At 37.9% G+C, this 27,937-nt stretch overlaps 1 protein-coding gene across 5 annotated transcripts; it reads right to left on the bottom strand.

The window, feature by feature from the left end:
- On the bottom strand, positions 1–27,774 carry LOC107847558 (actin-related protein 2/3 complex subunit 2A). Of its 5 annotated transcripts, XR_007047513.1 has the most exons (12): positions 27,520–27,762; positions 25,348–25,414; positions 24,832–25,039; positions 23,038–23,207; positions 22,389–22,466; positions 2,519–2,651; positions 2,280–2,371; positions 1,463–1,519; positions 1,172–1,275; positions 601–672; positions 435–521; positions 1–292 (listed from the first exon to the last, which is right to left on the bottom strand). XR_007047513.1 is itself a non-coding variant. In XM_016691892.2 (11 exons), exons 1-10 carry the CDS (start codon positions 27,579–27,581, stop codon positions 474–476), a joined length of 987 nt encoding a protein of 328 aa, XP_016547378.1. In that variant the 5' UTR covers positions 27,582–27,774; the 3' UTR covers positions 1–292; positions 435–473. The 5 variants fall into 5 exon arrangements, 4 of the variants coding, with proteins under 4 accessions (XP_016547378.1, XP_047255801.1, XP_047255802.1 ...); XM_016691892.2 differs by lacking the exon at positions 1,172–1,275 and having other exon boundaries at positions 27,520–27,774; XM_047399845.1 differs by having other exon boundaries at positions 1–521; positions 27,520–27,773.
- Positions 27,775–27,937: the final 163 nt, after the last annotated feature.

The following is a 27,937-nucleotide window of genomic DNA, read 5'->3' as shown; positions in this document are numbered from 1 at the left end:
AGAAGACAAAATTTCAACTTTATAAAATGGGAATATTGCAAGTTGTTACAAAGCAATCTTACATTCATTTGCATGAACCTAAACAAATGCACTCTGCTAACCAAAACTTGAAGCTTCAGCAACATGGAAAAGTTTAAATCTAACGCCAAAGACTAAAAAGGGCAGTCCGGTGTATCAAAGCTCCTACTATGCGCACGGTCCGGGGAAGGGCCCCACCACAAGGATGTATTGTACGCAGCCTTACCTTGCATTTCTGCCAGAGGCTGTTTCCAACGCTTGAACTCGTGACCTCCTGATCACATGGCAGCAACTTTACCAGTTAATCCAAGGCTCCCCTTCTAATGCCGAAGACTATTCCATAAAATTTACAAGGACAACTATAAATATGAACACAAGTAGTAAATGCAGTTTACTAGAGAAGAGGCTGTGTTTACAATAATTTCAGGCCAAGTAATCTTCCACTCTCCGATTTTCTACTTCCAACTTCGCGAACCTAAACTGTTATTGCCATCCTTGAGGCTCTATAACAATGTAACGAAAGAACAGATTAGATGATAAGAAATGATTTGATGTTGAGATTAAATAAATCAAATGACGCACCATTCTTTTAAATGATCTGCTTGGTGAGCTTTTCTTGGCCTTCTCCGTATCTGGTTTGGCACGGTCAAGAGCCTGCAGAAAGAGATGAATATTACGAACTCCGAAAACAACAAATTTACAAGTATTAGAATCAGCAAGTAAACAAGAAAAATAACTCAAGAAATCAGCTCCGAAGCCAGTAAGAGGAAAGAATGCAGTCGAGTAGGCACTAGGCAGAATGTGATGTCAAAACAGAAAACTGAATTTAAAGCTGTAATACATGAAGGACTTCAGTCCTCAAAGGCGCGAGGGTCATGAGGGATAGTGCTCCGGAAGATAGACGCCATTTAAGCAATATGTATTATATAGTATAAAGCCAGTAATGTTATATGAGAGTGAATGTGGGCCGCTAGAGTCCACTGTATCCACAAAATGAGTGTGCAGAAATGCGGATACTAAGATGAACGTGCAGTCATACAGGGTCAATATTAGACATGATTAAAAATGACATCATTCATGGAAAACCATTTAGCTGTTTTTCGGAAACACTTTGATGAACATGTTCCATGGAAAAATACAAAATGGAAATTACCTGATGCCAAAGAGAAACAAACTCATACATTTTGATAGTATTGCATGAAGAACTGTTCGAAAACCTCCACATTCAGCCTCATGGGAACAAGCATGAACATATTGCTAAAAAAACAGTTGCCATGATTCTTTCATCAAAAAGTAAACAAAAACGAAACTGCTGATATAAACTTTAGCAAACTTCCCAATTAGCATTCTTTGTAGGTGGACATTGCCAAATCCACAGTTGTATGAATGACATAAACATGCTATTCTATTTTTACTAAATTTATCATGTAGGACTGATTATTACCTGTATCAATGACTCCACCTGACGCCTCATTCGAGTATGCATGAAACATTCAGTACACTGCACAAAAAAACATTGCAGTGATTAAGTTTAGAATATAAAGTTTGACACAAATAACAATTCATATTAAAAGCTTTTGAGGCATGCCACAATTGTTATGAAAACTATGAAAATCTATATTATGTGCCATAAATTTATCAACTTCACTTGGGGAAGATCTTTTCTTTGAAATAATCAGAGTTTGTAAATACATAAGGAACCCAGTGGGTGCAGTTGCAAGACTAAAGGCTCAAGGCTTCCATAGATTAATTGCTTCAAGGATCTACAGATTCCAGTACCAATTCTCCAGGAATGCTATACAGGTTAGGTACAAATGCCTGAATTAGAAATCGTTACAAACAGCTTTAGGTAGTGGAATATATACGCGTGGCATTTAGTCTTCATATTATCCTGAAATGTATAAGGTGGTAACATATATAATGCCAAGCATCCACTGTGTGGGACATTTCAATTCATGGATTCAAATAATGAACAGCTTTCAAAAACTCCCTTAGCATGAAGAATCCTTGTCCAAAAAGCTTTAGTCACGATACAGGAATAACACAATTGTAAATGAAGCTTTTCTATCATTAGTCACCAAAGCCTTCTACAGGGTTGAAGGTCTTTACCCTTTATGGAAATCTTTCAAAGCAGAACTTCAAGATTCAGTAGAGACCTTCTAAACATAAGATGTAGTAAATTGCATTGAATCAAGTATGGAAGTACATTGATGTGACATGTAAGTCAATAGACAAGAAACTTTTGGTCTAGAATTTCTCACCTTAACGTGATAATTTACGTAAGCATGAAAGGTTGAAAGGTTCCAGACAGTTCTGTCCAGCTTTCTGCCTTCCACGTGGCGAGAAAAAATTACTGTTTGTCAGAAAATAAGTTGGTCATGGAAATGGCAAAATATCAATTGAATACAACAACAACAACAATAGCATACACAGTGAATTCTCACAAAGTGGGGTCTCGGGAAAATATTAATTGAATAACTAGTAAAAATATCTGTCATACCAAAACTAACAAATCCGGCGTTAGCAGATAATGCTTCTGTAAACACTTCGTTCAGTTCTTCAGGAGGAGATGGAGACCACAAACAAGGAGGGGCATTGTTAAGTCCAGCAGTTCGCCTTGCCTCAACAAATTCCTGACAAAAGTCAATTTCAAAGAGTGAGCCACCCTACTCATTTAGGAACATGAAGATTAATATTCTAATGGAAAATGGAAACACTAAAAATCTTGCAAGAAAATCGAATGAAAGAGATGGATATGTGTATTTTTTTTGCAAAGACACTAACCTAGCTACTTATTGACCTTCAAGACTTCCCAGAAGACATACGGTTTCTTTGGAATCATAAATGATACAAAAACTCAAGTCTTACTTGAAAATGACAAGGGAGTGACAAGCAAATTGATTACAAATAAAAAAAAAATCATGTTATATCCAATTCAAAACTCTCTTCAAACTAATAAAATGTGTTATATCCAATTCCAAAACTATCTTCAAACTAACAAGATGTGTAAGTCGCACATTGGTCGAGGAATTGTTTGTAGCCTCCTCGTGTGATCTTGGCAATCCTCCCATGAGCTAGCATTGGGGTTGAGTTAAATCCAAATCTATATCTATATCTATATATTATTAATAACAAAGGATGAAGCCTCCTCATTCAGCCACGTGTCTTCCTATTAATTAGCCATTTGTCATATTAGGATAAGGATTTAGTTATGTTAGTTATGACATATTAATTTTAATTTTTAAAATATTTTTAATTAAAAAAACTGTCATGGCTTGCTCATAAGTAGCATATTCACATTTTTATCTTAAATTCAAATTTTTTAAAATATGACGCCATATCAGCATACGCAAATTTCCCTCAATATCTGGTTACTTTTTAATAAATAAAAAAATACAACTTTTTTCTTTCATTTTTTTTTTTTAAAAAACATATCACAGAACCTATACTCAACAGTTTAACAAACCTGTTAGTACACAACTGCTCTTCCATCTTATTCCTAATTAAAACTTCCCCTATTATATCTCATCATCTCCAAAACCTGTTTTACTTCTATATAACTACTTATTTACCGTAAAACACTTCCAACTATGTAATCTCTTTCAACTTTCTTCAAACACTTACGTCTTCTAAAAAGAAATTCAATTCAGGCTTCATCGGCAACATCAGAATTCAAAATATGCGATGAAACTTACAAGTATTTGTAATTCGTTGATGGCAAGTAAAGGATCGTCACAATCTTGATATTATTTACGCCATGTTATTCATTCTACCGAACAAAAAGGTACTGCAAGAATTTTTAACTGTTTGTAGATTCTTTTGCTTTTTCATCTCTTAATGAATTGATATGTGTTATACTTTTAGGTAGATTAGATACAAACTTCTATCGCAGATTCAGTTAGGAAACATTTCAAATAATCAGATATTAAAAAGGAAGGATTTATCTTATTGCCAACTTTGTTCTGTAAAAATACTCCAATGTTCAATGCCAAAAATCATGATTTGAAGCTTAATTTTACTCTATGAACTACTTTTACTGAACATCTGGTCTTCTTTTTCCGTGTAATCTCTTCAATTTCAGACTATTCAAGCAATTGATAAATGAGGTTGATGTTCAGGCGAATGACTTATTTGGTAAGGAAGTCAGTTAATTTTTTTTGCCGTATTTTGTGATTGTTTTCTTCTTCTCCTCTGCTGTATTTCAAACAAAAGACCTGTGTATCCAAATCATCTGACTTTTAAGTTGATTCACTGCCTTACATCTTTAATATTAACACTAGAGATTTCAATCAATGTCAATTCTTACAAAAATTAGTCTACTACATCTTCTTTCTCCCTGTATTACAATGTTGTTTGTTGTTTGTTAATGAGTTCTATTCAAAATATATACACAAGCAAACTAATTTTTCTTTTAGAATTTACTATTTGGTAGGAAGGTTATATTTGTTCTATTGTCGCAACTGATGAATTGTTAATCTTAGACAACGGGTGGTCATATACTGGATGCGATTTGTTAATCTTAGACAACAGGCGGTCAGTTATATACTGGATGCAATTAGTGTCGGAAAAAGGCAAAACACGTGGAAAACACTTATGTTTGCACTAACCAGAAGTAAAAAGATGTGGATTCCTTTGCTATTACCAGGTAATAACATATTCTTTATTGCATCAATCACTTAAAAAACACCTTTAAATATAAATATTGTATAACTCTTTAGGTACAAGATATAGTTAAGGGTCATGGACAATACTGACTCTGTAATCTTTTTGCCTTTTTGTTGTCTAATAAACTTGATTTTAGCAAAGCAGTCATCGCCTTAATCGTCGGAGTTACTCTAATCTATATATTACGCAGATAATAAAACACATTAATGGAGGAGATTTTCATAAATACATTGAATATGTGATACTATAAAGAGAAGTAAGGAAGAAACTACTTATTTCCTCTCTTAAATATATTTAGTTTGTACTCTATTATGTATAATTACTATCAAGTTTACATGGTTTTATGCTGCTCTTTTTGCATCAAATTTTAGTATTTGATGTAAATTTATCAAGTTATTCTCTTAAATTTTGAGGGTTCTTGAGTAGCACGTCACCAATTGAGGGAGGAATCTACAATTTAATTTTCTATTTTTCATTATATGTACTATTAATTGTTTTCAATTACTTATAGTGCATTAAAGGCGCCTTCATAAATTTATGATCATAATTTTTTAGATTAGTAATTTCATATGAACTCTTATCAAAGGGAGAGCATTTTTTGAAAAGAAAAAATAGATGCATGTTTAAGAGAATGTTCCATCTTCAAAGATACATGACCTTAGCTTCTTACTTTACTGTGGTATGGTAATTTTGAATTAACCATCAAGTGAAGAGCATCCTAGATGACTGTTTGATATATAGAATTATGTAGCTACTATTTAAAGGGGGGACCTTGGAGTACGTGATAAATTTGCTGCCATGTGACCAGGAGGTCACGAGTTCAAGCTTTGGAAGCACCGTCCGGCAGAAGTACACCCTTGTGATGGGCCCTTCCCTGTACCCTGCGCATCGCGGGAGCTTTAGTGCACTAGGCTGCCCTTTTTAATTACACAAGTACTGTGAGGAATTTGCGCGCTACTGGAAAATTGTTTGTTATGCTACTCTCTTGCACTCTCACATGTATACCAATTTTGCATAGTTGTTGTTAATAGACTTGCCTATGCTATCGTTATCACTCAATATGCTATCGTTATCACTCAATTTACAGCTTACTATGTGGTTGTAGATAAGTCAATTGTAAGACAATTTCCAATAGTCTTTTTGGAGCACATTAAAGATGATTTTGGTTCAAATATGGAGATAAAAAGGTTGTAACAACTCGTCCAAGTAACTTGAACGAGGAATTCAGGTAATTAAATATTAAAAAATTACTGTAATAGTATGTAAAGGCAGAAGACAGAATTTTCTATTAAGTCATCTAATGGAAGTACTCTCTTAAGTGTATTCCTAAGCTTAAGAAGCATATGCAGTATTGTGTTGAACATCCTAAAGAATTAATTGTTGCTTTCTATGTATAGAGTGGAAAAGACCCCAATCAGCGACGCAAAAATTATTGAATCAGATATTGCTAGCACCATCTCTGAACTTTGCCACTGTATTTCACCAACACCTTCAAGATTGTGCATTTTTACAACCTTCCTCTATATTCTCGTGGGTGTTCAATCAAATTCTATGCCCGTATTAAAAGAATTACATCTTCTATATGTGTTTATAGTTTTGAGGAGGTCGAAAATGGATGGAAAAAGTTGAGTTTTTGGGTTGGAACTCAAAAAACGGCGAAGCTGCATCAACCAGATTGCAATAGCTTAGAAGTACATGAAGTACAAGGACTCCAAGAAACCGATTGCGGTTAGTGTTAAATGTCTTCTTAGATAGTTTTGCATTTATTTGTGTTGGATACAAAACATACTACTTATGGAATTTGAATATAGATTAATTTAAGGGGCTTGAAATTATGAGATTTTAATAAATTGTATGGGGTGTAAATCAACCCTATTAACAATGAAATATGAAATAAAACAATTATGTTGATGGTGATGGTACATGATAAAGGTGTTGGTGGCTTTTCTTTCTTTGATATGATCCGCGCATCGCGCGGATACGTATACTAGTTTTTCTTAACATGGTATCAGATCCAAACTCATGGATCCATGTTCTTGTGTTTCTCAATGTTGGGTCTTATGTTATGTTATCCACGCTTCAATTGTTCCGTTTTGGGCATGTGAGAGAGTGTGTTGTCTCACATCAGTTGAGGAAAGGATCGAGGTACCTTATCCCCTTAAAAGTTAGCTTTTGAAATTGAATTAGACCAAGATTCTATGTCTTAATATGATTGAAGGCTCGATTTGGATGTTCAAATATCAGAATGTTTAGTACAAAATAAATGAAAAGAAACTTCTTAATATACTACTCTTATAGGAAGCTATTAGTTCTCACACCTTTTCATTTCTTCATTTCTTGGATTGGGATAGGAGTTAATATCTTAGATGGTCACGCAATTAAGGTTAATCCACTCAGAAAATCACTTCTCTTTCTTTTACAACTCAAAAATCACTAAATTATTGATATTTCACTCAAAAGTCACTCAACCAATTAGGTGATTTTTCCACTTAATTTTGCAGATATATAATTTTTAATTTAAGCCAAATTTATAAGAAATAAGAAGCTACCCATTTTAACCATTTAATTGACCCGGAGTGCTAAAACTATATGGGTTAAATATTTACCCTTTTATTACCCTTTCTATCGCGCTCTGCTATGGAATTATATACGCATTTAAACTTCACAGCTATGTGATGATAAGCACGTTAAGCCAACGACGTGTTGTCGTTGCAGTTGGGATGACGATTGATCACTAGATTGAAGTCCTGAAACCAGTCAAATCCAGAAAGGGGAGCCTGTTGAATTATTTCCTCCATAGTATTAGCGGGTTGGGTCAATAAAATAGTTAAAATGCGTAACTTTTTATTTCTATAAATTTGGCTTAAAATAAAGTATATATATATATATATATATATATAGCAAAATTAAATGGAAAAATCACCTAATTGTTTGAGTGATTTTTGAGTTAATAAAACAAAGAAAAGTGACTGTTCGCAACAAATTTTTGCTGTGCGGAAAATTAACTGCAAGCAAAAATAAAATAGACAAAAAGAATGATTTTATATATATGAATTTTGCGGGTACAATTCCGTTATTCTCTCGATTCTTCTCTCCTAAGTTTTTCCATGATTCGAGGGCCTTCATAGCGTGATTCTCGAATGTAGGATGATTTGAGTCTCCTAGAAATGTGTTAGGATCTCCAGGATTTGTCTGACAGTACTTCGTCTTGTCGAGTTGATCTCCGGGCAAAACTCCGTTGATCAATTCGTTGAAGAACTGTGTAGCCAATGCAGAAGCTTCCTCCAATGCTTGCAGAATGACCTCAGAAAATTGTGAAACCCTCCTATTTATAGTTGTAGGGGGCAGGCAGTCCAAGTGTAAATAACCTTTTCTGCCTCATTCTGATTGGTCCATTCAATTTTCAAGCTTATCACAAATGTTATGTGACAAGGTTGCTTGTGATTGGCCAAAAATATGTCATTTGGGACACTTGGCGATGTTTTATTGGCTCTTGAACTTGACTTGGATTGCCACATCATTTGATGTGTGTGGTCTTGCTTCATTGGTCTTTAATTTGACTGGGATGCCACGTCACTTGACACGTCGCATAAGTTTGGGCCTCAAGGTGAGATGGACCTTGAAGTCCTTGATGAGGAATAAAATAGGCTTATTATTTTTATAGCCCAAAATGATTTTAGACCCAATAAAATATGGTCAAATCCAATTTTTATATGAATTTGACCCAATAAATTTTACGTGTCTACAGATGCTCCCTACTTCAAAGCTCGTCAAGGTGTTTGATTTGTCGGGCCTGTTAGAGACGAGATTTGAAGTATTTGTGAAGCCCTCATTTTTTTTTGCAACACTTGAGCACTTTGTCGAAATCTGACTACTTGAAGTCATCATAATCTAGGTAGAATAACGTGAATCCCTTCCTTAAGAATGTAAAATTCTGTTTAAAACTAAATATATCCAAACCTTGTAGGATTCAGGTATTAGTCTTATATCGAATTTTACTAGGATTAAATATGATGTTATCCCACTTCGAAAAGGATTATGAATTTGACTTGTTTTGAACACTTGGATGTCCCAGTTCTTCTTGAAGACAACTTGTTCAGCAAATTCCTTTTCGAAATCAAACTGGGGGCCTTTTCAGAGTATAAAAGGACATCACCACCCCATTAAGTCATTGTAATTCAGCCTGAGCAGAAATTCAACTCCCGTTCTTCTCTTTTTTTTTTTGCTCTTTTTTCACAATTGAGCTTTCGGGTACTTTGGGGCGTCTGTGGAAGAAGCTTCATAACGCATCGTGGAGGTGTCTGAATCACGAAAGGCTTGTCGTGTTGGAAAGTAAACTTGCAAGACTACGTTCGACGCGAAAACCACGATCAATTTAACAGATCTACCCAGGTATCGTTTCAAAATCAGACTTTCAGTTCTGTTTCGTCACTTTTTACTTGTTTTGCGCAGTCTCACGAAAACTCTCATATCTTGACATAGGAACATCAAAATCAGGAGCTGTTTTTTGCGTTGAAAACTAGACTCGTAGATCTACATCTCACGCGGAAACCAGCATCAAATTGCATCTGAATCATCCCAGATATCGCTCCAAAAACGGCCTTCTACTCTTGGTTCGCTATTTATTTCAGCTTTGCGTAGCGTCATGATAAATTCCATATCTCGACATGGAAGTATCGGAATCAGGTGCCGTTTTTTGCATTGGAAAGTAGATTCGTAGATCTACATCCACCGCGGAAACCACAATCAGATTGCATCTTAATCGTCCCAGATATCGCTCCAAAGACCGCCTTCTAATCTTGGTTCGCTAGTTATTTCAGCTTTGCGCAGCGTCATGATAAATTCCATATCTCGACATGGAAGTATCGGAATCAGGTGTCGTTTTTTGCATTGGAAAGCAGACTTGTAAATCTACGTTACACGTGAAATCCATCAGCAGAAAACTTCTATATTGTCTCAGGTAAATTTTTGAAGTTACAGCCAGATCTGGTGGTGCTCCTTTTTCCTTTAGCAGACTTACCATTTAATTTAATGTCTTTGGCAGGTCTTCAAACACAGAGAGGATATCTTCGGTGCTTTGAAATATGGTGAACTTCTGTGACCAAACGTCACCATATCCTCTACTTGAAATAGCAAATGATGAACGATATTCTTCTGCTAGCGTCCTTACCTTGAAAGTTCATCCTCCGGTAATAGGTGCCTTCCCGCTTGACAAAAGATCACCCGACATGTCCCTTCATCTAAACAAATGGTCGACAAAAAAAGAAATTGATGTCCTTCACTTCAATAAGGTCATTAATACTACTGCTTTTGTGTTGCATTCACCTACACATGACAAAGAATTTGCTGCTACCTACCCCAATGGCTCGAATAAAGGCCTTGCTACATGGAATTATCCCCAATCAGGCTTTGGTGAGTTTCGTTATGTTACTTGTTATTGGGAGTGGGTAGAGGATGTCCTTAGCCGTAGCAAGGAGGCGCTGGAACGAACTAAGATTTATGATGCTGTTTTTGCCTCTTTATTCACGTACGACGTCAACGATAATGTTTTGCAGGCCTTTTGTGAACTTTGGCATTCCTCGACTAATACAATATGTGTTGGCATTGGTGAGCTTTCCATTTCATTGTGGGACATGCATATGATTGGGGGCCTTCCAGTACACCGAACTTTCTTTAATGAAGTCGTCCCTTCGGCTAAAGAATTGTCACAAACAGATCAGCAAGCGAAGCCATTTTTGCCTAAGACTTGTGCTTACTTATTTTCAGCATTCTATCGGCTTTCAAATGGTGCGTATAAGGAGGTTTCTGTTCGTGATTGGGTGAATTTTTGGTTCAAAGGACCGGAGCGGTACACGGAGTCTCCACCACGAGGCCCTAAACAACATGCTAAACCAAAGTCAAATCACAGTCCCAACGGCTACATTGATGTCATTTTTACTGCGAACAGAAGAAGAGAACGTCCGTTTCGTCGAGTTAGGTGTGGAAGGGTCTCTTAGAGAAGAGACGAACTTGGCTGCTTTTCTTGCTTGCTGGATTTGCAAGTTCGTTTTTCCAATTAAGAAACTTGACCATATCCGTCCTAGCGTCTTTAAGATTGCAAGTCTAATGGCTCATGGGGAGAGGTTTGCACTAGCGATTCCCGTTTTGGCTGGCATCTACAGAGGCTTGACAGAGATCACAACTTCAACAAACTTAGGTGCAGGCGACATAATTTTTCCCATACAATATGTCTATGGATGGATTGGTTGTATTTTAACTCCTATTATCAAACACGTCATTACAATGCTGCTCGTATGTGTAGGATTGCTGGGAAAGGATGGCTAGAAACTTTGATCTTTCTAACGCAAGACGGTTATTTCAGAATGTCGATATCTGCAGTCTCCCTACTTTGGCCATGCTACAACCCAAGGAGTTGTTTATAGCAGACAACAGAGAATTGTCTAGTTCTTGGAACAATTATTTCATTAGTTTTCGTTCGAGCTATGTTACCCTTCGGTGTGATGATCACTTTGTCATGGAGCCTTACAGTCCCCATAGATTCAACCGACAGTTTGGATTTGTTCAAGACCTGCCTGGGAACTTCATTAAACGACTATATAACGGCACACTAAAAGAATTGGTACAACTTTGGGACTCTTGCACCCGTCTTAGTAGTTCTTCAACCATTAGTATACCACCACGTCCTGAAAAGCCTCTAGGGACCAATAGGTATGCAAATTGGTGGTATATTGGTCGAACAAACCTTGTTGGGCAGAATAAAATTATCTTAAAAGTTTCCCTTCGTCCATCGGAACAAGGTAAGTCTTCCACTTCCTCCCTTGTTAAGTCAAAGACGAGCCCGTTGTCTTCTAAGTCTTCACCTTCAAGGGATAAGTTGGTGAAAACTGGAAAAGGATCAAGTCGTCCTTCATTGAAATTGAATGACACTCCTTCTATGGCTTCGAACAAGACTCGCAAGCGAAACAATGATTCTTCTTTGCTTGAGATTAATAGAGGAAAGATGCCAACCAAAATGCCACTCGAAGATAAGATTCTGCCTATCTGCATAGTTAATGAAGTTGTAGATGCTAATGATGACACTAGCTCAACGTAAGGAGATCAAGACCAACATTGGAAGCGCAAAAGAAAGAAGGCAAAAGACCAATCTAGCGAGTTTGTTGATTTGGACATTGCTACTATAGATAGCGAGGCATTTTCTGTTAACGACCCTAGCTCCATTATGCCATTGCCTAAACTCGCAGAACAAGTAAGATAACTTCCTTTTTTTTTTTATGTAAAATAATAATAATAATAATAATAATACCCTGCTAATCTTTCTCCTTTTTTTAAGCTGGATCTTCAAGGCATTTCTACTGATACGCTTAATGGCATTTTTGATGGCGTTACGAGTCCAAGTTGCCTTGGTACATCTTCTCCTCCTGTCACAGAAGCTTTGATAAATAACATAGAGGTTGTGGCTACCCAAGCTAAGTCGCCCAAAGTTCATGAGCCTTCATTGTGTTTATCGTCATTTGTTGCTCCAAATTTTGAACCACAAAAGATGATCTCTATTTTTAAGAAGTCTTACATTCTTCAGATGTGTGGTGTATTGCATGAATGGCTAACTATGTTCTCCGTTGAATCTTCGGACGACTTCTCAAAGTTGGAAAATGGTGTGAACATGCTCATAGAGGACCTCAAAGGGATTAATGCCATCAATACCTCTATTCTAGAGGACTCTGTTAATGCTTTTATAAAAACATATGAGGAGTATGACGCTATGAAATCATCTTCATCCCGGAAAATAACCAAAGAGAACCATCAAAAATTGCTCTTTGATGTGCAACAAAGCCTTGTTAATCCACGCTCATGGAGGATCTCCAATCAAATCTTGCTAAGTTTGATGAAGAACTGAAGCTCTTAACTACGAAGAGGGAGAAGACCATTTCATGCATAAAAGAGTAGAAAGAACGGAAGCCAAGAGAAGATTATCACTTTCGAGGGCGAGCTTCATGCAATTAGAGAGAAACATCCACTATTTGAAGATAAAGTGGAGACACTATCCAAACTGAAAGAGGCGGTTGAGGCGCGTCGTCAGCAAATTCTAGAATTTCAACCTTTTCCATAGTTTAGATATTTGTTTAGGATTTCTTTTTTATTGCTTATTATGATGTAGTGACATTTTTGCCTTTGGTGCAATAAAAGTGACCTTTAGCTTTCATTTAAATATCGTTGCCTCTGTTTTCTTTTTTAAATGATTAAGCAAGATGAATTTGCCCCCAATCATGAATAAACTTTGAGCTCTGTTGACAACATGTATCAAAATCAAACTTCTTTCCAATTAACCGGAATTAATTTTTTTTTGAAGTTAACCATGAATCTGTCCAATTTCATAGTTTTGCGCGGCTAGGGTAGAAAATTCATAACTCAACGTACAAGTCTTTGAATTATGAACCGTCTTTTTTATTGCAAAGATAACACAAAGAGATATAACATATGTAAGAATCAAGACCATATCCTTTACGGATTTGTACAGATTTGTCATTGAAGTTAGCTCAGTTTGAAATGTGAGTGTCTCTTTCTCAGCTTTAAGCGGCTATGGTAGAAACTTCATAACTTTACGCAAAAATCTTTGAATTACGAGCCGTCTTTTTTATTGCAAAGATAACACCAAAAGCTACAACATATGTAAAAATCAAGACCATATCCTTTATGGATTTTTACAGATTTGTCATTGAAGTCAGCTCAGTTCGAAACGTGAGGGTCTCTTTCGCAGCTTTGAGCGGCTATGGTAGAAACTTCATAACTTTATGCAAAAATCTTTGAATTACGAGCCGTCTTTTTTGTTGCAAAGATAACACCAAGGGCTACAAAATATGTAAAAATCAAGACCATATCCTTTACGGATTTGTACAAATTCGTCATTGAAGTCAGCTCAGTTTGAAACGTGAGGGTCTCTTTCTCAGCTTTGAGCGGCTATGGTAGAAACTTCATAACTTGATGCAGTAATCTTTGAATTACGAGCCATCTTTTTTGTTGCAAAGATAACACCAAGAGCTACAACATATGTAAAAATCAAGGCCACATCCTTTACGGATTTATCTAGATATACCATCAAAGTCCGCTATACTTTACTTTGTTTCTTCACCTTTGCATGTCCGTGGTAAACTAAGCGAAGAAACATCTAATTCATGCGATATCTGTGTCACTTCAAAGTATTATTGCCGTGCTCAAGTAATGACACATCCTTTTCCTTCTTTTTTTTTTAACTCATATGACTGAACTTAGAGTAAAAGCATACTCTAAGCTGCCTACGTACCTCAAGAGGATCAAGTCATAACGTAGTTCAGGATCATGAGTTATATTTTTTTAATTTTTTTTTATTATTATTTTATTATTTTTTTTAGAGTCGTTCACAGTTTAGACTCATGCGGGCTAGGAGTGGACATGCAGTTTATACTCGTGCCTTAAGAAGTGTAGACGACCTTCATAGAAAGTACTGCTTCAGGAACTTGCCGTTTATGGGACCAACTCTTACACCATCTTGATCGACGATCTTATAAGCGCCACTTGAATATGCTTCTTCCCCAACATATGGCCCATCCCACTTAGATGTAAACTTGTCACCGATGCGTTTGTTGAGGATTATGGGTCTTCGAACTGCTAAGACCAAGTCTCCTACTTGAAATGATTGTAGTCGCACCCTCTTGTTGAAAGCTCTAGCAAGTCGAGCTTGATAACACTCCAACTTTTGTTGTGCTTCTAATCTCTTCTCATCCAATGCCTCTAACTCTGCCAGACGAAGTTGAGCTTTACATTCAGTTGTAAGACCTTCTTGGATCGCCATTCGTAGCGATGGAATTTGTTGTTCTAGTGGAAGGACTGCTTCTACGTCATACACCAACGAATACAGAGTCGCTTGGGTAGCAGTTCTGCAGGTCGTACGATATGCTCACAAAGCTTCACCGATCCTCTCATGCCAGTCTCTTTTATTTTTCGCAAGCACTTTCTTCAAGAGGTTACCAAGTGTTTTATTAAAAGCTTCGGCAAGACCATTGGCAGACGCATTGTACATTGAAAATTTAAGCTGCTTAAAGTTGAACTTCTCGCACAAAGTCCTCATGAGCTTATTATTGAAGGGCGTTCCATTATCAGTAACTATGTATCTTGGTATGCCATACCTAAAGATGATGTTTGACTTGATAAAATCAACATCTTCCTTTTTCACCTCTTTTAGCGGCACGGCTTCAGCCCATCTCGAGAAATAATCGGTAGCAGCTAAGATGTACATCTGCCCTTTTGATGACTTTGGGAAAGGTCCAACAACATCAAGTCCCCACGCATCGAAAGGCCATGATGCTATAGTTGGATGAAGATGCTCTGGAGCCTAATGTATATAATTAGCATGAAATTGACATGCTTGACACCTTTTGGCATGCTCTAGACAGTCCATCACCGTTGGCCAGTAGTAGCCCATTCTTTTGATGCGAAAATGAAGTTTAGGCCCTGATTGGTGTGCTCCACATGTGCCAGAATGTGCTTCCTCCATTGTTTGTTGAGCTTCTTCTTTGTTAAGACACCATAAGAGTAACCCCTCGTAAGAACGATGAAATAAAATCCCCTCATGGAAGATGAATCATGGTGCCCTTCTCCTAATGTCTGCTCTTTTCCGCGGCTCCTCGAACAGCCTTCCATGTTCGAGATACTTAATTAGTGGTTTTCTCCAATCTTCTTCTTCAACGACTCGAACAGATGTATGGAGGCTTTCATCTAATTGAAGATCAAGGCAACCGGGAATAACCCACCGATGACTTACTTGCACCTTTGTTAACTCATTTTCGCCGAGTGCCATCGTCGTAGCTAAGTTTGCCAGAGCATCCGCCATGAGATTTTCTTCTCTTGGGACGTGGTTTAAGAACAGTTGATCAAACCTTTCAAGCAGACGAGTAGTGTATCGATGATATGGTATAAGATCTTCCTTCTTCACCTCGTAACTGCCTAAGAGTTGATTTATGATCAACTTAGAGTCACCATAGATATCTAATTGTGGAATCTTCATATCTGATGCCATTTCAAGTCCAATAATTAAAACTTGGTACACTGCAGCGTTATTGAAACATGTTTCACCCAGAACAAATGAAAATGGCAAGATTAGTCTTTCTGGTGATATCAACATGACACCTGCCCCTGCACCATCTTGACGTGCTGATCCATCGAAGATCATTGTCCATGTCGGCATTTCTTCAGTAAATAATACATCTTCATCAGGAAACTCATATCTCCCATTCTGCCGGCATAGGGTGATCAGCAAGGATATTAGCAAGTACTTGCCCTTTTACAGCCTTTTGACGCATGTATATAATCTCATATTGGTTAAACAATATAAATCATCTGGTTAGACGTCCTGAGAGAACTGGCCGAGTCATCACAAACTTCATGGGATCAGCTCGGGAAATTAGCTTGATGGTGTATGCTTCAAAATAATGCCTTAATTTCTTTATCGCAAAAAGCGAAGTCAAACACATCTTTTTAATGGGCGTATAATTTAACTCAGCTCCTATCAAAGTTCGACTTAGATAGTACAATGCTTGTTCTCTCTTAGCGTCATTATCTTGAGCCAGAAGTGCTCCAAGTGATCGCTCTTGTGATGCAATCTAGAGTATCAATGGCCTACCAGGAGTTGGTGCCCCCAATACATGTGGATTCAACAAGTATCTTTTGATGCTTTTGAAAGCATTTCGACATGATTGATCCTAGTGGAAAGGGGCATCTTTCTTTATTAGATGGCTGAAGGGTTGACATCGTTCGGCCAAGTTAGAGATGAACCTTCGAATGAATGCCAAATTTCCTTGCAGACTGCGGAGGTCTCTCAAGTTCCTTGGCTCCGACATTTTCTGAATGGCATTAATCTTTGTGGGATCAACTTCAATTCCGCGGTGACGCACAATAAACCCAAGAAACCTTCCCGAAGTAACTCCAAATGTGCATTTGAGTGGATTCATTTTCAAGTTAAATTTTCTTAACCTCTCAAAAACAATGCGAAGATCATAAGATGGCCGTCCCTACACTTTGTCTTCACCACTAAGTCGTCGACGTAGCATTCCACCCTTTTATGCAACATGTCATAAAAAATGTTTTGCATTGCACGTTGGTAGGTGGCACCCGCATTCTTTAGACCAAAAGGCATCACCTTGTAGAAGTATATTCCTTTTGGAGTTCAGAAAGCTGCATTCTTCGTCTCTTGGGGACATTCTGATTTGGTTATATCCGGAAGACCCATCCATAAATGAAAATCATCCTTCGAACACGCCTTGTTCAAGTCTCGAAAATCAACGCACACACGTATTTGGCCATTCTTCCTTTTGACAGGCACAATATTTGAGATCCATGATGGGTATTTCACCTCTCGAATAAATCCGGCTTCGATGAGCTTATTGACCTCTACTTCAACTTGTGTTACTAACTCAGGGCGAAACACTCGTTGTGACTGCTTTACAGGAAGTGCCCCTTTTGATCCCCAAATGATGAATAGCTACCTTAGGACTAAGGCCAGGCATTTCTTTGTATGACCAGACAAAGACATCTTTGTACTCGACTAATAACTTGAAGTAGTCCCTCTCTTCTTGCGTTGTAAGAAGTGTACTAACAAAGGTTGGGCGCGGATTCTCCAATGTACCTAGGTTTATCTCCTTGAGTTCATCTACAGTCGATTGTACTCCATCCTCTAGTTGAGGGGGTGCTTCTTGAACATCATCATCCATTTCATCATGGCACAGATTGTCCTCCACCGTTATATGATATGATGCACTGGCTTCCTCTGGATCCTCTTTTATTTCTCCAAGATGTTGGTTGGTAAAAACAATAGTTCTTTTTCTTACCTTCAGCGAGCCATCTGTGGTAATTGACAAAATAGACTTTCTTTTCATGCGTGATGGGAAAGCACTATGAATTTCCTTGTCATTAATGTCCTCAAATTGTTGTTCGTGCCCCAACAATGTCTTTCTAGATGATGGCTTTTCCATGGTTCCCAAGCGAAGAAAAACAGAGGCATTCGCGGTGGTGATACGTCCTTCTACACAGTTAGAAGCTCCACTTCCATCTTTGCCTCCTAATCTACAAATACAGAGACACGAGGTGTTGATTTTCCTATGCGATTAAACACTAAGGTCTGTTGTGGTGTTTTCTCGTCCTCATCCTTCTTTTCCCCTTCTACTAAGATGTGGTGAGATGAAGTCGTTTCCTTCACCTTCCTAGCTGAAATTCGGAGAGGCCCTGGCAATTTGAATCCTAGCCCAAACTTAGGAGTGGCGACGTAATGTCCTTGCTTTCTCAACTTTATTTGGGATGCTGTAAGGCCGTGTATTTTTTCGCCAGTGACTTTATCCTTGAGCTCTCCTAGTTCCACTGGCCATGTATTTTTTCTCCTAGTCCCACTGAGCGTGCCAAAATTTGTTCGCAACAAATTTTCGTTGTGCGGAAAATTAACTGCAACCAAAATTAAAATAGACAAAAAAAATAATTTTATATATATGAATTTTGCGAGTACAATTCTGTTATTCTCTCGATTCTTCTCTCCTAAGTTTTTCCATGATTCGAGGGCCTTCGTAGCGTGATTCTTGAATGTAGGATGATTTGAGTCTCCTAGAAATGTGTTTGGATCTCCAGGATTTGTCTGACAGCACTTCGTCTTATCGGATTGGAGAAGTCATAACCTGATTTTTCAAGAAATGTGAAAGCCTTTTGATCAAAGTGACCTTTTTATCTTTTCAACTAAGGTGTCATTTCTTGAGGACTCAGGAGTAATAGGTTGGATTTGTACGACTAGTACAGTCATACTCTTTTTCAAATCTTGCAACATTTCGTGGCTCATTTCTTTTCTTGGATGGAGAACTTGTTGAGTACATGCCTCTAGCAAGGGTTGTCCCTCTATTCGACACTCACATGGAATGTAGCAAAAGACTAAATGCTCATTATCTGTCTTTACTTTCATATCTCTTCAGATGATGCGAACTTAATGGCGATACCTTCAGTTCTTTCCTTAGACGTCTTAGCAACACCCGCTTGCACTCCTACCTCTTCTTTTGAATTGACCCTGGTTGGGTTGGAGGGTGTTGGTTTCTTCACATCTAACTCACAAGAGTCCAAGTAGAATTTCGCATCTGCAAAGTATGACTCTGTTTCTGTGAAAGGATGAATATCCGCATCAACTTTGACTACCTCACCATCCTTCATATACTTCATGCACTGATGCAAAGTAGACGTCACCACTCCATTTTCATGCAACCAAGGGCGTCCAAGCAACAAGTTGTATGATGTCTTGGCATCTATGACGTGAATCAAAATGTTTGATTTCATATTGCCAATGGATAATTCTACGGAGATTTTTCCCATGGCTCGCTGCCCTCCTTGATTGAAGCCTTGGATTGTTATATTGCTTTTGGACAGTTCATCAATAGAGATTCCAAGCCTTTTGAGCACTGTCCTTGGCATAATATTAACCACTGAACTATCACCGATCAGTATGCGATTGAGATGTTGTTCTCGAATAGCTCCTACGACAAACAAAGGCATGTTATGCAGTTCGAACCCTAACAACAAATCATCATCGATAAAGGAAATTACAGCAAAACACTGTGCAACCGCTGGCTTAACATGACATTCTTATGCTATTGTTAGATGATGCTCTTGTTTGCTTTCCTTGGGTTCTTCTATGCCGGAAATTACATGTGTCGCCCTAACTTGGCTATCTTGAAGGAATTTTTTCGAAAAAAATTCATGCAACGTGACAGGCCTTCGGGCCTTCTGTGACAAGAAACTACTAGTCCTCTTGCTAGCATTAAACTTGACACTTTTTTATAGTCATAGCTGATCCACGTTATGCCCCGTCACTTCCAGCTCAGGAAGTCGTATCCTTGGAACCGCTCGATGTCTTCTTTTCTTATGAGAAACAAGAGTTCAACCGTCATCCTCATCATTTTCAAAATTGTCGTCTACCTCTTTGCAGCTTCAGAAGTTCTTCTTGGAGCATCAACTTCAACCGGCCTGAAGCTCCCAAATTGCAATAAGATGGGCCTTCACATAGTCGGCGGCATGGAGCATTTTTGCCGATCGACAACACTAGCATGTTTTGCATCCATAGTTTCATCCATGTCGATGATGATTTTCCCTTCACTTACTAGTGTCATGATTTTCTCCTTCAAAACAAAGCATTTCCCCGTCGGGTGGCCAATGACGTGATGAAACTTGCAGTACTTGGGATCATTAACCCTATTAATTTCCTCAGGCCTATTTGATTCCGGAAGATCAATGGCTTTTTTGGCCAACAATTCATCAAGGATCGTAGGTACGTCTGAATCTGGAAACGGGTAAACTTTTGCTTCCAACTCTTTCAAAGTTGGGCAACGTTTTTCCTCCCTCGGTTGTTGCTTGGAGGTTTCGTCTTCCTTGACTTTTTGCTTCATCATGACCTTTACTGAAGTTGCTTTCACCGCCATGGATTCTTTAGTATGGATCTTTGGGATCGTACCTTTCTTGAACTCCTTTTCTTTAGTAAGATCAACAAAAAGAGACGCCTTCCCATGTTAGTAAGATCAACAAAAGGAGACGCCTTCCCATGACTTGCGATGCTTAACTCCATGTCATGTGCTCGTGTAGCAAGTTCTTCAAATGTTCGCGGTTTGATTCCTTGCAGTATGTATAGAAAGCCCCGATGCATTCCTTGAGTGCACATTTCTACAACGGATATTTTAGAAAGGCGATCTTTGAAGTCCAAACTCAATGACCTCCAACGATTAATGTAATCCACCTTTGCTTAGTGCTAGCCAACTCTATCATACTCACAGTTCGTCGAGTGCCGTAAAATCGATTAAGAAACTCCTTCTCGACCTGCTCCCAACTATCAATTGACTCATGCTCCAAGTCAATATACCAATCGAATGCATTCCCTTTTAACGAACGAACAAACTGCTTCACCAGGAGATCGTCGTTTGTTCCAGCATTGCTGCAAGTTTCGACAAAATGGGCGATGTGTTGCCTCGGGTTTCCCTTGCCATTAAGTTGCTGCAACTTTGGTGGTTGATAGTTCGTTGGCATAGATAGACAGTCAATTCACTTTGTGTAAGGCTTGGAGTAATACAAGGAACTTTGTGGTGCTCCGCCATATTGAGCCCTGGTAGAGTTAGTTATCATGTCTTGCAACTGCTGAACAAACAGAGCTCCAACCGAAGTAGACTGTTTCTCTTTTTGAGATTTAGTTTTGCTAGGTGACTCGTCGACACTCTTATTTTGCAGAGTAAAGCCGAGTGGATAAGCAGGGTCGTGGCTCGATTCTCCAGGGGTGAAGGACTCCAACTTGTTCATCAATTGAGCGATTTGAAGATCTTTATCCTCAACAGATTTCTTTAAAACTTCAATGGTTTGTTCCATTATTGCAAACTTCTCATCCATATCAGTTGCGTCAGCCATTAAGGCGTTGACCTTTGTTGAAATGGAGAATCAGTTGAATCTTCAGATCAACTAAAATTGACGCCAGTCTGAGAGAGTTCATCACATAGCAAGGATGTCAAGTTGCCCCCAGGAGTTGCAATTCCAGCTGCCATAAGAGATTTGCTCTTTTTTGCCTTCTTCAAAGAAGTGAAGTATTCATATCCGTCCCAACCACTAGTCTTCAACTTGCGCCGAGTGAGTGGACCAACGTGGCTGAGCTCATCAGATGTGGCAGTAGCAGAGTTCTTGCGTGAGACAACTTTAGTATTTTCGAAGTCCATAGCAGTAGTTGAATTTGATTTTGCAGGAAGAAGAGATGGAGAGTAGAACTGGTCCCGCTGGGCGTGCCAAAATTTGTTCACAACAAATTTTCGTTGTGCGAAAAATTAACTGCAAGCAAAAATAAAATAGACAAAAAGAATGATTTTATATATATGAATTTTGCGGGTACAATTCCGTTATTCTCTCGATTCTTCTCTCCTAAGTTTTTCCATGATTCGAGGGCCTTCGTAGCGTGATTCTCGAATGTAGGAAGATTTGAACCTCCTAGAAATGTGTTTGGGTCTCCAGGATTTGTCTGACAGCACTTCGTCTTGTCAAGTTAATCTCCGGGCAGAACTCCGTTGGTCAATTCGTTGAAGAGTTGTGTAGCCAATACAGAAGCTTCCTCCAATGCTTGCAGAATGACCTCAGAAAATTGTTTAACCCTCCTATTTATAGTTATAGGGGATAGGCAGTCCAAGTGTAAATAACCTCTTTTGTCTCATTCTGATTGGTCCACTCAATTTTCAAGCTTATCACAAATGTTATGTGACAAGGTAGCTTGCGATTGGCCAAAAACATGTCATTTGGGACACTTGGCGATGTTTTATTGGCTCTTGAACTTGACTTGGATTGCCACATCCTTTGATGTGTGTGGTCTTGCTTCATTGGTCTTTAATTTGACTAGGATGCCACATCACTTGACACGTGGAATAAGTTTGGGTCTCAAGGTGAGATGGACCTTGAAGTCCTTGATGAGGAATAAAATGGGCTTATTATTTTTATAGCCCGAAATGATTTTAGACCTAATAAAATACGGGTCAAATCCAATTTTTATATGAATTTGACCCAATAAATTTTACGTGTCTACAATGACATACTGAGTGAACTACCTTAGTAGAGTGACCATATGAGGAATTAACTCATTGGGATGATATGAAGACAAAAACAAGAACACATTTAAACATGAATAAGATTACCTGTAGGAAGGATGATGCTAGAACGGTATCTATGGAATCACTAAATCTCATAGGAAATATGACTGTCACCTTGTCTGCCTGCAAACAGCGAATACATTGCATCATTTAATCTGAATACGTTACAGGTTTCTCACAGATAGATACTAAAATAACTACAATGTGCCCTTCAGTATGGCAGGGAAAGAAAATTTTGATGAGGATGAAAGACCAACAACATGAATTAACTCAGTTTTTAATTGTCATGCAAAAAGGTTCTGAAAAAAATATTATTCTAATACAGAAAGATTAGAAGAAATAGTGATAAACACAGGTACAAGTTCAAAAACACTTAACAAATGAGAGACACGTGCTAGCAGAAATTGGATGTGGCAGGATTCCTCTGGAGTCAATGAGGCAAAGTAGGCTGGTAGATATCCGTACGGGGTTATTGTGAAAAAAAAAATAGTTGGTTTAGCTATGGTACCCAAGCTTAACAATGTAACACAAAGTTTTCACGGCAGAACTTGGAAATGGATTCATAGTGAAGAAATTACTGATTTTTCACCACCGCATTTTGAAATGGATTTGTGTTTATTAAACTTTAGTTTATATACATAAGCTATAATTTCCTCCGTCTTGTGCATATTATAAAGTGGATAAAATTACTCACCTGAGGTACAAGGAAAAAAGACTCATTAGGACGATGAACCAGGGCAATGGGCTTGCCTTGATCAGGAGGAATTGTCCTTGTAACAAGTTGTTTTAAAACTGCTCTCAGTGGGGCTCCCATTACTACCTCCCTCACCGATGCAATCTTTGTCAAGAGTGCATTTTTTTGTTCTACAATCAGAAAGAACTATAATAAGCAATGTATATTCAGGATCGTAACTGAAACTTTCAGCAAGAAATAAACAATCACCCAGGTTTATAAGTATCAGAGACTTTCTTCCTCAAAATTAGTACACTACATAGAACTGATCACAAATTCAAAGAGAACTAAAATAATAAGTAAACCAACTCATAAAAAAACTGTAATGCAACACATCAACTTATACTATCATCCAAGTTTGCACTTTGCAGCCTGAGTTTGACCAGCTCAAAGATTAACACCAAAGCTGAAATTTTATTGGATTGTGGGAGGGATGTGCTGAAAGTAGAAATATGGTCTTTTTGTTAGCACCAGCAACATGCAGGAGGATATTCTCCTCCCGGATTTGGTGGATACCATATAATGCCACCGGCGGTACAGATATGGCTATTCTTAGGTAAGTTTAATACTTCATGAGAATAAGTGTAGGTCCGATGAATCTTTTGATGCTCAGCATTCAAAAAGTTGTAAATATTAAGGATATATAATTTTCCATTACAGAAAATGGATGCAATGAACTGAAAGGAAAGCACATGGAGTAAGTATATCACAAAGAGCTTTAATCTAAGGTGCATCCAAACATCTAACGCAGATCCAAGTAAACCATGGCACACAAAGTTAAATTTTGCAAGGGCTTTTCATTCTTTATTTCAAAGGGAGTTATTCCTTCTGTTTGTTTACTTTTATTGTGTTATTTGGGTACCTCTGATTGTTTTGCCCTTAAGTTTCTCCTCTGAGTACAAAATTTGTTCTCGGGGAACAAATGTTCTAAATCCACCAATTGAAGATCAAGTTAAAAATTTCTGGAGTACAAGATGAAAAGAATGGGATTCGTAGGAAAATGGATAAATTTGATTAACCATTCTAGCCACAGCTGAGCTTTCTTTATTGATCAAGAGAACCAACTGGCTCTTAATGAGGAACAAAATCCCTATATTCAACAAAATCCCTATATTCAGATGACTTTTCTCTTTCCTTTTTGGCAACACAACAATGGTTGCCAACTTTTACATATGAATAGGTGACTTTTGTAGAGAAAAACTGCAGCTTGTTTAATTGTTTCCCCTACAGCTGGTGCATTGGACTTGGATCGTTATGTTAACAGATAATTTACTGAACTATGATACTTAAAAACAGGAATTCAGAAGCTTCGAGGCAAGACAGTCCAATTTGGAGCCAAGAGTGAATGCTGCATACTAGTACATCAAAATATACAGTTATTTTATGCCACTACGCAGACAATAAATCGTACTCTTCGAAGCTAGAACAATGAGTATAAAATTGACAATTTCCCTTTTAGTTTGAGGAACAATAAGAACACGCACAAAAAAAAAAAAAACTCCCAAGAGAAAGGAAACACTGATTCAACTGAAGAGAAGACGAGAAGAATGAAGACCTCTTTTTTCATGTGTGTTGAATGTGTGTTTATTAATGAGTGTCTTGACTTAGATTTAAAATAGACATGCAACATTTATCCTTAGAAGAGTAAGAAACCGCCTCAAATTTTCTAGTTATTGCAGTTTGGACTAATATCCTATACCATCCAGCACAATTATAGCAAGCTCATAATGACCTTAAGGAGGAAACTTGCAGAACCTTCATCTGATGGAAGTTTTGCCAAGTTCAGCTTAAGTGTGAGATTAAAGCCATCTCTTGGAGGATCAAGGATCTGTGCAACTACACCATATGCTGCTTTTATGGCTTCTAGCGCTCCAAGAGGAAGTCCACCAAAGAGGATAGTCTCTGGAGGTGGTATGGGAAATGATACAGAAAGAAGCAGGACATTTGGAGTTTTCACTGAACCCTGTAGAATATGTTAGAGATTAGTCTGCCAGATATATCATTCTGTTTCATTTCCTCGGGAGATGCTCAGCATGTCAAAATAAGATGTGACCATCTCAACTAACAAAAAAAAAAAGGGCAACCCGGTGCACTAAAGCTACCGCTATGCGCGGTGTCCGGGGAAGGGCCCCACCATCTCAACTCACACTTTCAAAATAATGATATGTGTCTCATGGTTCTTTTATTTTTCTTTTGAAGGGAAAACATAGGAAAGAGAGAGAGAGAGAGAGAGAGAAATCATCAGTGGGCTGTTGCATGATAATAACTCACCTGAATATGGTAACGGATATCATCAAATTCAACCCATTGACAGTCCAGTTCAACTGCTTTCTCAAGACTGCAAAATAAGGAAGTGATGTCAGCATCTACTACAGATTATTCAAACAAATGATGGAATGCCATTGGGTTTATTCGCAATACGTGGACTGCCAAATTTTTTGGAAGATTCAAGGATCAGTAAACTAGGTACGTCATATTTTAAAACTTGCAGCTTATTGTATTTTTTTTTTGACTTGCACCGGGTGTCCGAGACTCTTCGAGTCCCGACTAATCCCGGGGGTGCACAGGCCCTCGGCAAGGAGTTTCCCGCAAATGCACCACGGGTAATTCAGGGCTTCACCCAGTCCTATGGCCCTCAGAAATTGTTTGCACCCAATGGGTATCGAACTTGAGACCTTGAAAGGGAGCACCCCAAAGCTCAAGCCAATTACCACCAGGCCAACCCCTGAGGGTTAACTTGCAGCTTATTTTATTTGGTACGCCAATTAGTGAAAAAATAAACTCCGAGCAATTGGAAAAATCAAGGCACTGGAATTTATGTTATATTGTTAACAGGAGGGGTTTCCATTGTATTAGAAGAACTTAGATCTGCAGCCCATCATTGATCAAATTCAGTATGCTACAACAATAATAGACCCAATTTAGTCCAGAAGAATTAAGGGAAAAAATTAAAAATTAGGACTCACAGCAGAGTCCCGATAAAATTAGCTCTCAACATCTCAGACAAGCCCAAAAATAAGTCTTTAAACAGCTCGGTAAAGAGTTTTGCACGGAAGGAAAAATTTCAGCAGGACCGTCAAGTATAGAAGTGTAAGAAATTGGTAGGCAATAGAAACAGTGCCCTACAAGTAGAGTTGGGTATAGTTTGGCAAAATCGAAATCCAAACAGAAATCCGAATTTTTTGAATTTTTGGTTTGGATTTGCTGATTATAGAATGGCTTCTGGATTTAACTTTTAAAAATTTCTTTTTCAGCAAAGAGATCGTGCTTATGATTAATACAATGTTACCTTTTCAAAAAGAATAAATTGCTATAATTTTGGGTATTCATCACCTCATGGGATAGATTGTTATGACTTTGGGTATTCATCGCCTCATGAGCTAACTTTTAAGATTGAGTTAGAGCCAAGGTCTATTTTCATAATAGTACGACATAGGACTTCAGACTAGTCTAAGTAAGCAAGAAAGGGAGAGAAACAAATAGCAATCCAATGGGCATCAAGTTTAGTTTTAGTTCTAGCTCTTTCTTCTTTCCATTGCTCTTCTCCTCTAGTTAACGACAATACAATTAACATCTCTACAGGTTGTTAATCGATTGGTTCCATCGTCTCATCAAATTAATAAATTAGGTTACAACAGGAAAGGGAGGCGGTACTTCTCGACAATTAGGTAATAAATTTCTGCAAGTCGCTCATCTATAAACAGGACAGTAACATAATCTAATTCAAGCAGATGCATAATCACACACAGAAATGAGCTAGAAATATGCAAACATCAATCGTACTAGCTGCATCTACACTTCCCAAACCACAAATTGAATCATACTAGCTGCAATTCAATCAGCACCCCAACCACCCACCCACCCAAAAAGAAAAAGATTGCAACTTTATGCTCAAGATAAGAGAAATAACAAATACCAATTCAAGCAGATGCATAATCACAGAATGAGCTAGAAATATGCAAACATCAACCATACTAGCTGCATCTACACTTCCCAAACCACAAATTGAATAATACTAGCTCCCATTCAATCAACAGCACCCACCCCCCTCCCCTTCCCCCCACCCCCCCAAAAAAGATTGCAACTTTATGCTTAAGATAAGAGAAACAACACACACTAATTCCAGCAGATGCATAATCAGACACAGAAATGAGCAAGAAATATGCAAACATCAATCATACTAGCTGCAATTCAATCAGCACCTCGCCCCCACCCACCACCCACCCCACCCCCAAAAACAACAAAAAGATTGCAGCTTTATGATTAAGATAAGAGCAACAACAAATACTAATTCCAGCATATGCATAATCACAGACAGAAATGAGCTAGAACTATATAAACATCAGTCATTATTAGCTGCAATTCAATCACCCCCACCCCCTCAAAAAAAAAAAAAAACCAGCAATAATGAAAAAGTGTTAAAAGTGGGGAAAGAAGGCATACTTTTGAAGGCGATTGTACAAGATCTGAAGGAGATATCTAGAGGGTGATTGTAGTAATATCATTTGATAGATTTCTTCTTCACACAACAATTTCACAAAATTGGGCTTCTTGAAAATACACACAGAATTAGCAAAAGGAATAGAGAGAGAAGGATGAGAATCTTGGATGCACAATTTTATCAAGTTTTGTCTGAAGTTCCAATTTTTCTATTCTCAATTGTTCATGTAGAAAAAAAGTGAAGTAATAATTGTTCCAAGTGGAAAATATACCCATTTAATTTTGTTATATAGTTTTTCCATCTCATATTAATTGATTATTTAAAAAAAAAATCATAAAAAAAAGTAATTTTTACTAATTAACCCTTCAGAATACTTTTTGAGTACTTTACAAATAATTTAATTACAAGAGTAATATAAAA

The sequence above is a fragment of the Capsicum annuum genome, chromosome 11, assembly GCF_002878395.1.
Source record: "Capsicum annuum cultivar UCD-10X-F1 chromosome 11, UCD10Xv1.1, whole genome shotgun sequence".
Taxonomy (NCBI): domain Eukaryota; kingdom Viridiplantae; phylum Streptophyta; class Magnoliopsida; order Solanales; family Solanaceae; genus Capsicum; species Capsicum annuum.
Note: the sequence above shows the minus strand (reverse complement) of the source record. Positions and strands in the feature narration are given on the sequence as shown.